Source organism: Dermacentor variabilis, chromosome 1, assembly GCF_050947875.1.
Source record: "Dermacentor variabilis isolate Ectoservices chromosome 1, ASM5094787v1, whole genome shotgun sequence".
NCBI lineage: Eukaryota > Metazoa > Arthropoda > Arachnida > Ixodida > Ixodidae > Dermacentor > Dermacentor variabilis.
This window is the reverse complement of record NC_134568.1, coordinates 15938123-15955306: the sequence shown is the minus strand read 5'-3', so window position 1 is coordinate 15955306 and position 17184 is coordinate 15938123. Positions and strand designations below refer to the sequence as shown.

Below are 17184 nucleotides of genomic sequence, written 5' to 3'. Positions count from 1 at the left end.
CTGGACTACTCATCTTCACTTGTGCCATTGTCCTCACTAGTTCTGCCATCATCATCGCTGCTACGGTCCCACAGTGCGTCGTCGTCCAGCGAAATTCCACATTTGGCAAACGACCGCACCACGACATTTTGTGGAACAGCAGCCCACACCGAATGCACCCAACTACACGCAGCCATCAGGGAGGCTCTTTTGACAGGTCCCTTTGGCGTAAGCTCATGGTCTTCTGCCACCAGCCACTCGTACTCACGGCAGAGCAGGTCCTTAAAAGGCGAAGATCCAGGCTTGTTTTATGACCATGTCGCACTTCACTGGCAGGGACCGATCACACGTTTCAGCGAGGTACGCCACAAGCTTGGCCTATAGCTCCAGAAAGCATCCCGAATTTGGCCCGTGGGAAATTCTTTGCTTGCCGTCACAAGTGAAAATTTTGCTTCGCTGCAGTCGCCACTCTCGCACCGCCCGTTCAGAAGCATTGAACTTTCGGCCTGCTACGCAGTGATTTGTTTCTTCGGTGTAAAGGACAGCAGCCCTCTTGAACACTGCTGTGAATGAGCGCCGTATGTTTAATGGGCCTGGAGCACTCATGATGACTGAGGAAGCATGGAAGCAGCACGTAGCCGACAGTCGAGTCGAATTGTCAAACTAAGAACTACAGGGAAAAAGAAACACGTGAGCGGTGTCTGCTCTTCCATGAACTATTGATACTCCCTGCAAGTGCCGCCATTCTGGGAGTGCCGCCGCGAATGGAACAGCGGCACTTCCATCACCTATCGACACCCCCCCATAAGTGTTGTCATTGGTTGTGTGTGCTGTAAAACTCTGAAAAATGTTGAAAAACCCTTCCGAAAAGCGAACAAAAGCGCGGGATAGCGAAAACTACGGGTAGGGCCATAGAGCAAACATAAAATTGTAACTACGTTGTAGCTCCCCTGATATCTCGTTGGTTTCGCTTTTTTGGCAGTGCCATGTTTTGGTTTCGATTGTAAGTCAACCCCCCACTTCAGATTTTCAACTTTTAAAAAATGGGTCGACTTACAATCGTGTAAATACGGTAAGTGTCACAGAACAGCTGAAAGAAAAGTTCAAAGACTTTTTTGAACCAGGAACAGGACTGGTGAAGGGACCTCCTGCCAGCAGTGCTATTAAGAAAGATGCAACTCGAAGATATCTGAAAGCCTGTTCACTACCATATGCACTGTGCGAAAAAGTGGGTATGGAACTGGACAGAATGTGTCAGCAAGGAATCCCGTCTCCTGTTAGCCACAGCTATTGGGCAACACCAATCGTCCCAGAGGTAAAGTCAGATGGAACCTTGAGAATATGTGGGGACTTCCAGGTCACAATCAACCCTGGTTGTGATGTCGACCAGTATCCGCTCCCAAAAATAGATGCCATCTTCGCCTCTCTCAAGAATGGCTACTGGTTTTCAAGGTCGGCCCTATGGAAAGCCCACTGCCACATGCCAATGGATGAACAAGTGAAGCAAGTTGTGGTACTGAACACCCGCAAAGGCTTACTTGCGTATACAGTAAAACGTCGTTAAACCATGCCCGCTTAAACAGTGGTTTCGTTTTAAAAGTAGTAAAGTCAAATCCCCGACACAGCGGCCATTGAACATTATGTGTTTTGTATCTGCATAAACCATATCAGCTTATTGCGTACATATCGGTTAGCATGTAGTGTTTCCACTTTTCGTCGCGCAAACAAGGCGGTGAGTCGTCATCATCAGGTTGCCCAGCTGAACAATGAGCCTCAGAGATTGGAACCATGTATCAGAACAACGACCTCCAAGCGCCCTGTGCGTTTGTGCGTGAAGCCACATTAACATCAACATCATTTCGGCGCCGTTCCAGAGAGCGTTGTGACGTCGTGCAAATAAGGACTCGCGTCATGTCGAAGCTCAGATAAAGAAAAGACGCCGGGTGCTCAGCACAGAAGAAAAATTAGGCATCGTTTGTGCTATCGAACGTGACACGAAGAAGCTGGCGCTGGCATGTGACAAGGATCTACTGTTGACTACGGAGTGTGGCATTTGGGATGCGAAGTTGCTCGGCAGCGCTGCTGCCACCGCGAAGAGATGTCGGCTACGAGGTTTGACTTTTCGCCATCGTTGCCTCTGTTGCCGAAGTGTCACCTAGTGACAGCGATTAGGACGACACGGAAAGCGACAGCACTGGCGATTCAAGCCTGACAGTGGCAGAAGCTGCGCGTTAAGTCAGCCTCATGAATGCAATCGTCACGATGAGAACAGCACCCCGCAATGAAAAAGGCGCCCCGCAACATTTGCAGTGCGACCGCGCCCGTGCACGGAGACTATGCAACGCCAATGAGGAATATGTCATGCGTGTTTTTTTGAGAAGAGGGTGCTGGCCGAAAAGCTGGCTCGCAGCTTCAGTAAGTTTGAGGCCGTCGCGGCATCAAACAAAAATGACACTTTTGTCGTGCGAAGTGAATAAATACTGCATGTTTTTTTTTTCTTTCATCGCACTCCCTCTGAGTTGCGTTTTTGACAGGTAAGAGGCCATCTCATGCTATAATGGTTAAGCAGTACAGTCGACTCCCGATAATTCGAAGCCGCTTAATTGGAATTTTCGGTTAATTAGAAGTGAAGTGCTGGTCCCGTCAGTTTTGCATGTAATCCTATAGAAGAAATCGCTCGATAATTCGAAGTCCTCATCCAGTAATGTTGTTTAATTGGAAGTTAATTTTCAGCCGGGATCCTCGAGGTGACCGTCATTCTTCGGCAGAATGTGCAATTTTTCAAGTGTTGCAACAGTTCCGTGCTCCGCGTTGGTGTCATCGCCACCGCAGCCGCCCACAACGCCATCCTTTTTGGAGCGGCGCGATTATTCATTGCTACGGCTGCCGTGGCCTCCGCGATCAACTCCGGCGGGAGGCCAAGCGGCTCCCGCCGGAGGCCACGCGCGGCTGCCGCGCGTGGCCGGAGCTGATCGCGGAGGCCACGCGGGTGCCATAGGTGCACGCAGCGCTGCATACTGGCAGTGGCGAGATTGTGCGAGATTAGTTTTGCAGCGTGCGCAGCGTTACGTCGAGGCGTGTGTTGGTCGAGCGCCTTTGTGCGGGAAGCTCGTAGGCTAGGTTGTTCCACGAGTGATTCGGAATTGACTGTACCTAGTCGCGCAGTTTATAGCCATGGCAAACCGTGGCTCTTATCGCACGCTCGACCTGGCAACGAAAGTCGAGGTTTTGAAGGAAGTTGAGAAGGGAGGTGCCGCCAAACAAGACATAGCGCGGAAGTACGGGATCAAGCCGAACACGCTCTCTAACTACATCAAGAACAAGCGCACAATAATGGATGCATTTGAGAACGACAAGTTCAAGACTTCTCGGAAGGGAATGCGCACCGGCGCTTACCCAGAGTTGGAGAAGGCTCTGCTGGTTTGGATTAGGGAGGCCAGGAGCAACAAACTTCCTCTCAGCAGAGACATCGTTGCGATGAAAGCCCAAACGCTTGCAGCAATGTTGAGGATCGAGGACTTCGTTTCGTCAGATGGATGGCTGACGCGCTTTAAAGATGGCCATGACCTGGTTTTCAAGAGCGTGTGTGGTGAAAAGGCGTCCGTTAACCAGGAAACATGCACCACGTGGAAGGATGGAAAGCTGCGTGAATATCTCGCCGAATACAGACCGGAAGACATCTTCAATGCAGATGAGACTGCACTCTTCTATCGGCTTCTACCAGAGAAGACCCTGACATTCAAGGACGACGACTGTGCTGGGGGCAAACGCAGCAGGGAGAGAGCATCGGTGGTGATCACGGCAAACCTGACTGGCACGGAACGATGTCGGTTACTTGTGATCGGGAAAGCCGCGAAGCCGAGATGTTTTAAAGGCATGAAGACGCTGCCTGTGGACTATGAGGCGGACAAAAAAGCGTGGATGACGGCCGAAATCTTCAAGAGCTGGATAAGCAAATTGGACCGCAAGTTTGCTGCTTCGCACCGCAAGGTGTTGTTCCTTGTCGATCACTGCAGTGCTCACGTGAATGTGCCAGCCTTGAGTGCAATACGCCTCGCATTTTTGCCTGCAAACACAACGGCTGTTTTGCAGCCAATGGACCAAGGCATCATCAAGAATGTTAAAGTCCTGTACAGGTGGCACCTCCTCGAGCGCATGATTTTGTGTATGGATAGCTCCACAAAGTACGAGGTGAGCCTGCTTAGTGCCATCCACATGTTGGCGCGAGCATGGGATCGTGTGAAGCAAGAAACAATCGCAAACTGCTTCAGGGCTTGCGGTTTTGTGGCAGCTTCTTCGGAGGATGCCTCTGAAATTTCAGCAGAGGAAGCGTCAACAAGCGAGCTTGACGGCACTGATTTTGGTGATGCTCTCGGGGACGTCAATTTTGAAGATTGCGTCGCCGTAGACAAGGCAGTCGAAACGTGCGGTGCGATGACGGATAGCGAAATTGTAGAGATTATTCGGCCCCAGGAAGCGACCCAGGAAAGCGATGATGACGTTGAAGGCGAGCCGCAACCTAAGGCTGCCGATGTAGCTGCGGGCCTTGTTCTTGCGGAGCGCTTCTTTGCCGCTGAAGGTAACGCGGAAGAAGCGTTCCGCCACATCTACAGCCTGCAGAACTTGCTTTCAGCAGCGCGATTCGGCAAGAAGAAGCAAAGCAAGATGACCGACTATTTTTCTTAGAGAAAATACTCGATTTCGCCACAAATAAAGTGCTGTTTTTTGTGTTTTGTGCTTAATTGGAAGTTCGTTTAATTCGAAGTTTTTTGCGGTCCCCATGAACTTTGTATTAACGGGAGTCGACTGTACTGCCATTCAGTACGTACTTTTTCCGAGCTCCGGCCAACTATGGTTTAACGAGGTTTCACTGTAACAGACTGCCATATGGCATTGCATCAGCTCCTGCCATATTCCAAAGGAAGATGGAAGAACTTCTGAAAAACATTCCAGGCACTCAAGTCTTTTCAGATGATCTGCTGATCACAGAATAAAAGAATAGCTATCGGAAAATGGTGAAGAGGGTACTGGAAATTTTTCGAGAGAATGGTATCCGGTTGCGGAAAGAAAAGTGTGTGTTCAGAGCACAAGAAGTGACCTACCTGCAATAAAAAATTGACTGACATGGATTGCATCCAGCGGAAAAGAAACCGGACACTATCATGAGAGCACCAGCACACAGAAATATCCAGGAACTCGGATCGTTCCTGGGCCTGACCCCCATTACTGAAGCCTTCTGCTTAGCATGTCATGTCTCCTGGCATCCCTGTACTGTTTGCTACAGAAAGACAGCAAATGGCTGTGGGCAGGTGAAGAGAAGACAGTGTTTGTAGCTGTAAGAAGGCTCTGATAAATTCAAATTTGCTTGTTCACTTAGACCCCATGAAGGAACTATGGCTAGAATGTGATGCCTCGCAAGAGGGAATTGGTGCTGTGCTTTCTCACGTGTTTGATGGTATTGACCGACCAATAGCGTTCAGATGCTGCACCCTCACAAAGACAGATAATTATTTTCAGTTGTAAAGGTAATCCCTGGCCCTCGTGTTTGCAGTGGCGACATTCCGCGACTACTGTATTTATTTGAATATAGGTCTACTGTTTTTTTTTTCTTCTTTAGAAAATGTTGCCCAAAATAAGATAACTGCCTATATTCGTGAACAAAGCTAGAAAATGTACAAACAAATGGAGTTGCTCCGACCTGCCCACCGTAAAGCCAGTTTCGAGATCAGCGAGACTGCCTTTAAGAAGTTATGTATATCCAACGCACGCGACGGCATCAAGAACGGCGCCATTTGGCGTGCCGAGGACGTCCGTGAAGCATCTGATAAGGATGATTTCTCTGGAAGTATCGATGGAGATGCTACTTGCTGCATCTACTAGCGAGATGTAGTAGCCGAGCTCACGGTAGGTAAAGGTGTGTCACATTTAAAGTTTTTCGTTTGTTTGAAAAGAAATGTGCCAGCCCATACTTTAAATATTACTGTTTATTTCTCGGCAAGTTGAATAGATCGAGGTCTTCAAGTAAACACGGTACATGTTATGCAGGGAGTTCACATTGAAGACTGGTCATGAACCACTGGCGGGGCTTTTCAAAGAAAACAGGCCAATTCCTAGTACTGCTGCATCACACATTCAGAGGTAGGCAATTACCCCTGGGGCCTACAAGTACACCATGAAATATAAGCTTGAATCCAGCAATCAAAATGGAGATGCACTGAGTCGACTACCTGTGCCAGCCAGCGAGACTGAACTGCGGATGCAAGACTCTGACCAAAAATACAGTGCACTGGTAGCCAGCATTTCGGACACAGCACCTGCCTCAAGGAAGCAGGTTGCAGACGTGACTAGAAAAGACCAACTCATGCAATGTCTGTGTGAACACATAAAGGGGGGATGGCCCAAGAAACTGCCTAGGTCTAACCATGACTAAGTACTGCCATTTTGGAGACGGAGGAATTTCCTCACTACAGATGGACAGCTCATCTTCATGGGAGATCAAGTAGTTGTTCCTGAGGCAGGAACAACTACTTGAACAACGCAAGGCAGAAACTTGTGTGGTGGCCAGAAATTTACAAAGACATTGAACAGCTTCTGCACAATTGCCCAATCTGACAGCAGACAGCACCTATGGCACCAACTGAGAGAGAAGCTGCATGGCCAGCAACAACTCAGCCAGGGACATGTGTTCACATAGACTATGCCGGCCCAATTGAAGACAAGATGGTGTGTTGTTGTGTTGTGGATTCAGGCTGGATCGAAGCCATCACAACAAATAGGGCAACCACCGCAGTAACTATTGAGATCTTAAGGGTCACATTTGCCCGATTTGGTCTGCCGAATCGTCTAGTGTCTGAAAATGGTAGTGCCTTCGTCAGAGCCAAACTCGAAGATTCATCACGAAGAATGCCACACGGCACCATCTGTACTTCAAATGCAATCTAATGGGCTAGCAGACAGAGCCGTGAGGGCATTCGAAGATGGTCTAAAAAGGCTCACAAGAGGAACACTCTCAACTCACTTAAACTGGTGGCTGCATGACCACAGATGCACACCATATGGAGGTAGGGATAAATCCCTGCCTGAAATGCTCCTGGGCTATCGATCCAACAGATGCCTGGACCTGGTTCTGCAGAAACCGTAACGGCCGAACATAAAAAGGCACATGCCAACAAAACGGAAATGGGTCTGTGGCCAGGCTGTCCTTTGCCATAACTCCGGCCTTGGTCAGCGTTGGATGAAGGGGCTATTGAACATGTCTTGGGAAACAGAATTCTGAAGATCACCATGTCACCCAGCCCTTTGACCATGTTCATTGTTGTAATGATGATAGCCATATTGAGCAAAATGCATGGTGGAACATACAGGAACCACAGTCAAGCTCAGCACCAACCCCTGCATGTGAAGCTCACTCCAGACGGCCAACCCATATCCGGCGACCGCCAAACCAACTGAACTTGTGACCTGGAAGTCAGTGCTGTGGCTCTCAAACTAAGTGTAGGGGAGTGTAGGCTGATGTAGAAAACACACCTGGCAACTGTGGGCAGAGGGAACAAGTCAACATGGCATTGAGGTAAACATGTTCTTGTCATTCTGCAGAGTAGGACACATTACCGCCGAGTGGTGACCCGAGGTACACCACGAGCGAACAAGTCGTCAACAGTTCCGAGGGAGTTGTTTATGGTGTCCCCTTTTCCTGCGTACTGAAATAGGCAAAGAAGACTGGAAAATGCCTAAATCTTAGACTAAAAGAACACTATTTAAAGATGCAGAAGGGTAGGGAAGGCTTTCTTATGTAATCAGTGTGGCTGCACTCCATCCACTCTTTTAAAGCATGCAAGTTATTGTACAAAGGTGATAGTTGAAGTGGTAGTGATAGCCAGGAATGGCTGTGTCAGTAAGTGCTTGGTCGCCTTGTGTGACAAAGAAATACCATATCTTGAATGTGCAGTGAATTGTGCACTCTGCTCATGTTCATTGGTTTTTCTAAAAGGCTGAGAAGTGTTCTATGATCTCTTTTTTATTACTATTTATGGCTTTTTTTAAATTCTGTTTTTGCAAGGTGGTGACATGGCAGTTCATTTGGAACTCATGTGTGAGTATATATACAGGGTGTCCCAGCTAACTTTAGCCAGAGTTTAAAAATATGCAAATGCCTCGTAGCTGGACAGAAGCAAGGTAATGTTGTTTACGGTCGCTTGGAGATACTCAAATTATTCTTTCAATCTGCATAATTAAATCATTAGTATTAATTAATTAATCTACTTCTCAAATGTTATAATTAGATGAAAAATGTCAATGAGAAGATTGTAGGACAACATGAAAAACTCCCGATACAGCTTTCTGTTGCTTAATATGTGCTACAAAAAAGCGTTTTTCCGACCGTGAAAGAAGTCCACGAATAAATGTAAATGCAAAATTCCTCGGGAGGCCAGTCACGCGGCAGTTTTGTGTGCAACTGCGGGCTTCTTTCAAGCGCCAAAAAACACTTTTATGTAACACATATTGACAATAGAAGTAGCACATATTGACAACAGAGATCCGCATCGGGATTTTTTCATGTTTTTCTACAATTTTCTCATCAACATATTTAATCTAATGATAATATTTGAGAAGTTGATTAATGAAGACTAATTATCTAATTAGGCGGAATGAAAAAAGTAACTTGAGTATCTCCAAGCGATGTCAAACAACATTACCTTGCTTCTGTCCAGCTGCAAAAAACAGTTGCAGAAGGTTTACCTGGCCTTCATTCCTTCATAAGAATACTGGCAAAGCTTCGGGGCAAAGTGGAGCAGCAGGCCGGGCAATGCTTCCACGCCATATGTTTGAAATGATGTTGAAAGCTGCGGCATGTCAACAAGCAGGGGCCTTGCTCTGGCTATGTCCTTCAGTGTTTTGAAGGCCTTGGAGTCTGCAAGTAAAAAAAGTAAATAATTCTTTATAAATTAGCCTGTACGCAACAACACTGAGATGGAAGAGCAAGACTTATGAACTGACTTTTCACTTTACGGGTAACTGCAACTTCACAATATTTTGCCTAGTAACTATGTACCGTAAAACCTCGTTAAACTGTACCCGCTAAAACAGTAGTTTCATTTTGAAAGTAGTACAGTCAAATCCCCGATTTAGCGGCCATTGAACATAATGCGTTTTGTACCCGCATAAACCGTACCAGCTTATTGCGTACGTATCGGTTAACACATAGTGTTTCCAATTTTTGTTGAGAAATCACAGCGGTACGTCGGCCCAGCAGAACAACTAGCCTCAGAGATCAGAACAGCCTCCAAGCGCAAACGCAGAGGGCGCTTGGAAGGGTGAATTCACATCAATATCAACATCGTTTCGGCACAGTGCCAGAGTCGGAGTGCTGTGGCCCGTGTTGTGGTGTCGTGCACAGTATTGTTACGTGCAGGGAATTTTCCTTTTTCGGGGAATTTTCAACCTCAAATTTGAGCGAAAGGGAAGGTGGGAATTTTTGCGGTATTGCAGGGAACATTAATATTGATGAAGTAAATACTAGAACGGTACCTTTGAGCGAGCAATCACTTTGACAAACCACAGCACACCCTTTTCAGTGCACGAGCCAAACTAGGACCTGGCTGGCTTCAAGTTCTAATAGCCTTTGTTGTTGAAAAGCTGGTGTGCTGTTTCGGTATAATATGCGAACTGCAATTTCTTGCATCAATATTTGATAGGGTAATTTATTCAGAATCGCTAAAAAGCAGCTAGCCACCAGTGTTGATGCTATAGAGCTCTGTCTATGCAGAAAGTATGTTGGGAACCGACATTAGATAGCGCCACATTAGAAATTAAGTTCTTGTAACACCACTGAGGCAAGATGCTGAATAAACTGCAATGTTTTTGAAAACACACACACGCATATGAATGAACCGATTTTGGGTTTTACCTCCCAAAAGCACGATATGATTGTGAGGCACAGCATAGTGGGGGACTCTGGATTAATTTTGACCACCAGGGGATCTTTAATGTGCCCCCAATGCACGGGACATGGGCGCTTTTGCATTTCACCTCTTCGAAATGCAGCTGCCGCGGCCGGGATACATCACGCGACGTCGTGCTTCGTAGCGCCACACCATAGGTGCTAAGGCACTGCGTTGGGTGCATATTACATATATTTAGCTCTCTCTCTCTCTCTCTCTCTCTCTATATATATATATATATATATATATATATATATATATATATATATATATATATCACAGTGAAGTAGACGCGTGTATGAAGCGGTTTATTGACGTTTCGGCCGGGGTGCTTCATCAGAATTCTGATTCATCCGGCCTTCATTCTGATGAAGGCCGGACCCCGGCCGAAACGTCAATAAACCGCTTCATACGCGCGTCTACTTCACTGTGAATATTTACCCGGACCCAGAACTGCTTTTTATTCTGCTGTGTGTGTATATATATATATATATATATATATATATATATATATATATATATATATATATAGCGGAGAAATCATGTTGGTCCTGTAGGAATAACTTAAAAAAAGAAGAGTACAACGAACATTGTTACTGCAAAATATATTGCTGAGCTTTCAGCTGGTGGACCAGCCTTTGTGAAGGTTATACACTGAAATAAAATTTCAGTGTATTCCAAAGTATATATATAAGCAGGGAGATATCTGGCGATATTTTTGGAATAAATCAGGGATGATTGTCGCAAATAGGGAATTTTCATGCATAGAAATGGGAATTCTACTGCGAGGTACGGAACATCACTGGTCGTGCAAGCTAAGACAAAAACTGGGTGCTCCGCATAGAAGAAAAATTCGACATTGTTCGAGCTGTCGAACATGGCATAAAGAAGTCGGTGCTGGCACACGAGAGGGATCTACCGTTGACTATGGTGTGAGGCATTTGGAATGTGAAGGAGAAGTTGGTCAGCAATGCTGCTGCGACCACGAAAATGCATGGGCTATGAGGTTCAACTTTCCGAAGCTCGATTTTTCGCCACCGTTGCTTCTGTTATTGCCGAAGTGTCGCCTAACGACAGTGATGAGAATGACACGGAAAGCAACAGCATGGGCAATTCGGGCCCAACAGTGGCACATACTGTGTGTTACGCCTGCCTCATGCGGGTGTTTGCCGAGACGAGGGGGCTGGCGGAAAAGCTGGCTTGTAGCTTGAGTGTGTTTGAGGTTGCCGTCGTCGCTGCTAGCGCGCCATGGCATCAAACGAAAATAACATACTTTTGTCAGTGAAGTGAATAAATACTGCATTTTTTCTGCCTTTTCATCGCACTCTATCGTAGCACCATTTTTGACAGGTAAGTGGGCTATTTCGGTTAAGCAGTACTACCATTTAGTATGTACTTTTTCCGAGCTCCGGCCAACTATGGTTTAACGAGATTTCACTGTATTTAGACAACAACCATTTGAAGCAAACAGACAATGACGGCAAGAAAACTGTGGGCAAAATTAACTTTCTTTTTCTTCCTTCTTAAAGCGAAATGTAGAATTATGAATGGAAGTGAAATTAGTAATAAGCCTTTTACGCGTAATAAAGAAAACGGGAATTAAATATGTAACGAAAGACAACGTTGTGCCTGTGGGAGCCAAACCAAAAGCTCCACACGACTCATGCAATGGCTGACGAATTGGTATATGCCAATGGTTATTCTACTATTATCTTCCTTCTATATACATATGACTGTGCCAGCAGATGCATTATGGCGGAACAACAGAACCACGGAAGTGGGACAAAAGGTGCTCAATTTCAACTGTTCCTTACAACAGTTCTTGCAACGGCCATTCAGCAGCCAAGGAAGAATAGCAGCCTTTATTAATAGCTGATAGCTGACATATATCTCTCACAGATGTTCAATGTAATATGTGAAGGTAACAGCTGAGAAAAAGTTGTGCTCTATAATATTATTCATTTGTTTGTTAGCATTTTCAGCATTTTTCAAGAGAAAAATTTGGAGGACGCCTAAGCTTCGCCTTTAAAAGTGGAATGCGATAGCATTCAAAGATCCCCGACTGCTTTTCACACCTCCCGGCAACTGCAGCTTATGTAACCCTAACTGTTTACCAGAAAATGCTGGCAGCAAATGTTATGCAGGAAGGCGAGCTTTCTGGTAGAAACATGGCCTCCTGCATGGGCCAATCCCAGAGGTATCGCACAGCCACACCAAAAAAATTATACAATTTTCAGGTTTCTGTTATTGTTGTGCAATTTTAATGTTTAAGTCAGAGAAAGTTTAACATAAAAGGCATGCGCTGTCTGTGTTTTGTTTCATGACATTCGTTTGTGGGCTGTCATTCTCAAAATTCCGAGGAATAATTTTGTCAAGAATGGTAAGACAAGCTGTGAGCAACTTTAGTGATAGAATGACGTGGCAATATGATCCACATATACCGCATGTCATATAGCAAGGCATGGCATATACATATACCTAAATGTGTACAGAAATTTTCACTCACTGACAACTCCGCTGACACCCGATTTTCTGTGACATGGGGCCCTTAGCGCTGTCACGCTAAGGCCCCATGTCTTTTTACAGGACAAGCACATCTCTAAGTTTTTTATAACAACAGCGCAACAGCGAATGGAACGAAAGAATGAACAGACACGTTTTGTCCTTCGTCTGCTGTTGAGCTGTTTTTATAATGGACTGCCAACTAGCCCAGTCCAACACATTGCATTTCTATAAGATCCAGTTCTGTTTTATGCTTATGTTTATTCAATTCAACATTGCATAAAATTTTGTTAGGCTTCCCGGACCTATTGATCAGGATTGGTACCACATTAGTAGCATTTAGCTAAATGTGCTTGCATGAAAAAATTATGTGGCTTAGTATTTGAAAAACAAGATATCCCCATATGTAAGTACAATAAGGCTCCCCTCCATCCAGCCACCCACATGGCTCAATGTCTCCACGAAGATAAGAAGGAAACGGATCACCTTCATGAGCATGAATATCCTTGACATGGCTTAGCAGAGAAAGCCACTTTGGCACAACGAGCCCCTTGTGGCCTACACTTGAAGCAGCCAACCAGTACAGATGATTTTTTGTGGATTTCACCACGGGCCAAGTTCTGTACAGCCAGAGTGCTTTGCTGTGGTAAGAAGTTTCTCAGAGATACCTGAAATACATATTAGAAAATGTTGGTCACATGGAGTTCAATATCTGTATGTGCATCAAAGACATTGTCCTGTTGAAAGTACCTTTCACCACTTGCCAAAGGATGCACTTATGTGCGATACGTGGCTTCTCCTTTTTAAAGAAGCACATTATATGGACATGTCTCTGTCACAACAGAGGCAATTTCAATGTTCTTGCTTTCAAGGAAAGCTATGGCTCATTTGAGGCCCTCCAGTGCCATACAACTGCCTCCAACTTCATTTGAGTGAAAAACAAATTTCACACACCAAGGGACTTGAAAGCAAGATCTGTGTATATTAATTGTGGCAGCGTGAATTTAGTTTATGGCACCTAAACCTTCCGAGTTGCTTACACAGGTGTGTCACAGCCTTAGAGCCTCTCTAAATGTCTTTTCACACGTAACCTTTTGCGCAGCACACTGCATACAGGCTGTGGCAACTGCAAGATAGCGTTAACATTAGGCTCAGTGTTGAGCACTTGAGAGAAAAGTTTTAGTTGATATATACACTAAAAATTTTTTACTGAACGAAAAGTAATAGCCTGTCTGTGTAATTACCAATGCAACTGTGATGCCATGACTCTCGGAATACAAGAGCATATTTTACGCCTTCAAGCTCCATGCAGCAGCTCCCACCAGATTCATTTGACTAAAACAAGAGGCACATTTCTCCTAACTGTATTTCGTAAAAGACAAAAAGCAGCATTTATAACAAACCTGCACAAATTCAGCATAGATTCTCTTTTCGGCCTCCATATCCAGCAACGTGTACGTGCCAAACTTGGCACTGTAACCTGGAGAGTCAGCTCGTCCATCCCCAGGTAGACTTAGTTGCCTTCCACGAGTTTCCTCAAGTACTTCGGCTGTCCAAAGCTACAAGCACAAAACTTTGTGCATTTACATGTTTTTAAAAAAAATAGTTCGAACATTTCTTGTGCAGCCTACTTACTGTGTCAATTGCTGGCCATAAATAGCTGCTCTGAAGGTTGGAAAAGGTCCTTTCGCTAACCACATGGCCACCAAGGGGGGCCGGCATTGTCAGACAGGAAGTCTGGTTGCTTCCCAAAAGCAGCACTGCAGCACACAGCTGTAGTTTCAACAAAGGTTTTACCAAAAGAAGTGGTGCCCAGCATAGCATTCTGTGTAAACGTACACCACAGTTCCATTGCACTGGATGTCTACTTGCTTGCATGGTGAGAGGCAGGTACGACAGGCTTGCACTAGCTTTCTCAAGTGCTCCTCCTGCACCAAAATCACTTGACTGCCTTGCTGGTGGTTGGTGCTAGCCCCTTCCACAAAGGCAGATGTGTTCCTGGAGAAACCACAGAACAATACCAAAAGATCAGAGGGGAAGTCAACTCAACCTATATTGTTTAGAGCACAGCTCTCAAGTGCCCGTTTTTGCGTTGAGCATCGCTATCCCTCAGGAGGGTACAGTGGAACCGTGAGGAGGAAAGCGGAGGAGGGAGGGTATGGAAAAAGCATGAGAAGAAAGGCGTAGTGCCACGCAAGACGAGTTCTGCAGTGACGACCGCTGCAACATGGCGCCAGAGTACTGCGTGTCGTCTGTCCGCCGATGATGCCATTGATAAGGCATGCGGAGAGTGTGTGCACCAATACTATATGGAAACAAAGCTCTGCATGAGCGGAGGTCTGTCTGCGGCGGCTGCTGTGAATCGCGCACATGCATCACTCACACACTGCCTCTCACAATCTTCCGATTAGCCAGGCAGTTGTGCCACAATTAGCTCCATTTGCAACGTGCGCACAAGACAGATTGTCAGCACTAGCCAATATATAAGTGAAATGAAAACGAATAGAGAGCTGCGCTCAAATTTTGCATTAAGGAGCTTTTTACTTTTGATGCTCAGGGGTAAGAAGCCTCAATGTTAATAAATGCTAAGCCCAGTAATGATCAAATTCACTGATGGAAAGAAGTGTGAAAATGTTAGCTTACTCATCGCTCTGGGCCAGTATAACGTAAGACTATTCCAATCTGTTTTTATTCCAAATTGGCCATTAGTGCTGCATGATAGTGCAAAATGGCTTGGACTCTGCCCATTTGGGCGCGGCAGGACTTGAACTATTCTGGCTTTTCATGGAGGGCTAACGGTGGCTTTGAAATAAAAACAGATTGGAATAGTTTTACGTTATACTATCCCTGGTCGTCAAAAGTGCTGTAGTCATCACCGATGTACTGGTCAGGTGCAGGCTCACTATCAACCATTTCACTGTTTACACAACTGCACGGCACTTGAGGCACCATGTTCACTTGAGTCTGCATATCTGCTGTGCGGCCACCAACTTGCACACATGAAAAAAGTTACATGCGACGTGTGTGTATATAGATGCAATTTTTTAAGACGAAATCATGGGATAAAATGGAACTTAAAAACTAAAATTTTACGCAGAAGCAAAGTTCAGACATGATACAGAAAATAATGTTATAGATCTTTCCTTGTGTGCACATATATCATACATGTACAAAAATGCACATGTATGCATGCATTTTCCAACTGTAATAACTGTAATATGTGGACACCTATGCCACAAGTATATATGCACAGTTCAGAACATACCTAGTGAAGTGCAATGTGGTTGAGATGGAACAGAGCATGATGTCACGCTTTTCTTCAGGCCTGCTTGTGCAGATTTGCTGCATATCTGCACCAGTCCTTGCGTGGCCCTTTCAGATGACTGTCGATTACACAGGGTTTCCCGGAGGGTCGAGTCTAGCAGGGGATGACACAACTTCAGCGATGTCCACTGCATTAGGACAGCCACAATCCTCAGCAGCATTGGCAGAAGTATCACTTCCTTCACGCGATCCTTTCTGGCCGGTTCCCACCACCTCACTTAGAATCTGAAATAACCACATACAATATGTTAACGTAGTGCCAAGCATACAGTACCTGAATATTAGTCCAGCAAATTGTGTTTTAATTTAACCATGAACACCTTAAGCAAAAAATTTCCACCTCTAGCTGCTATCCACCTCTCAATGAAAACTGCTTAGTAAATGTCTCTGTGCACCAAACAATTGTTCACTTAACAATTAAATCAAGTGCTTACGTGCAAAAAGCACGCTCTCATTATGAGGTACGTTATAGCGGGGGGCTCCGGAACTGTGACCACTTCGGTTTCCTGAGCGTGCATCTAGTGCGCGGTACGCGAGTGTTTGTTGCATTCCGCGCCACTAGAATGAAGCCGCTGCGTCCGGGATCCAAACCGCGACCTCGAGCTCAGCTGGCCAACGCCACACCCATTGCACGGGCTACCGCGGCGGGTTGTAATGGCTAATTGCGCACTCAACAATGCAGCACCTGCCAACGATAGAGGCACTTTCCGTGATATGCAACACTGCGCGGCTTTACATGCTGAACGTTCTGTGCATTTTCTTTTTTTTTCCACTGCGAGCCTACCATTGACATTCCTAAAGGCGACGACAGTTGTTCATGTCTAGCGATCACTGCTAGAAACGCGCGACCAACTGCAACTGTAGCTAGTTTTATCGGAGCTGAGCCACAAATAATTAGGATATGATAGCAAGTGAAACGTGTTTGCTGGCGTGAGGGGTGTGCAGAACGTAATGCACTGACGAGAAAACGCGACTGCGCTGCATAGCTGCTGTGCACGCATGTTACTCTGCTCAGGAATCTGCGTTTTCCAACTCTTACCTCCTTTTTTTTTCTTTTGGCGAAAGCTGCTTTCGGCGGCGGCGGCAGCGACGCATTCCTTCTGTGGAAGAATACTGAAGGGACTGCGACACACTTGACGGGAATTCCTATTGACCTCATTATCGACAGACTCCAGCAATATTCGTCGTAGCGGAAGTGGTCTGGGCAGATCATGCTGTGGATCGTAGGCTTAAAATTATTTTTCTTTACTGCCGCAATCAATCGCGCTGCAAGGATTTTCCCTTTGGGGAAGCGATGCTCGTCGCGGCTGCTGCTTGAGCAGCCATACGCCGCAGAAAACGACGGCGCTGCGGTCAACGGTATTCGGAAGGCCTCGTTAGATGACACCAAACACTCCTGAACGATTCGCGAAATATACAAAAGAAAAACTTTGCCGTC

General features: G+C 45.8%; 1 protein-coding gene across 1 annotated transcript in view; it reads right to left on the bottom strand.

Moving 5' to 3' along the window:
* LOC142575561 (uncharacterized) overlaps positions 1-16827 on the bottom strand; it is a 51797-nt gene extending 34970 nt beyond the window's left edge. Inside the window, exons 1-6 of the mRNA XM_075685015.1 lie at positions 16786-16827; positions 15688-15971; positions 14058-14420; positions 13826-13981; positions 12909-13090; positions 8719-8890 (exon numbers count right to left, since the gene is read on the bottom strand). Coding sequence (XP_075541130.1) covers positions 8719-8831 — 113 coding nt within the window. The 5' untranslated portion in view covers positions 8832-8890; positions 12909-13090; positions 13826-13981; ... (1 more) ...; positions 15688-15971; positions 16786-16827. The remainder of the gene's footprint in view (positions 1-8718; positions 8891-12908; positions 13091-13825; positions 13982-14057; positions 14421-15687; positions 15972-16785) is intronic.
* Positions 16828-17184: the final 357 nt, after the last annotated feature.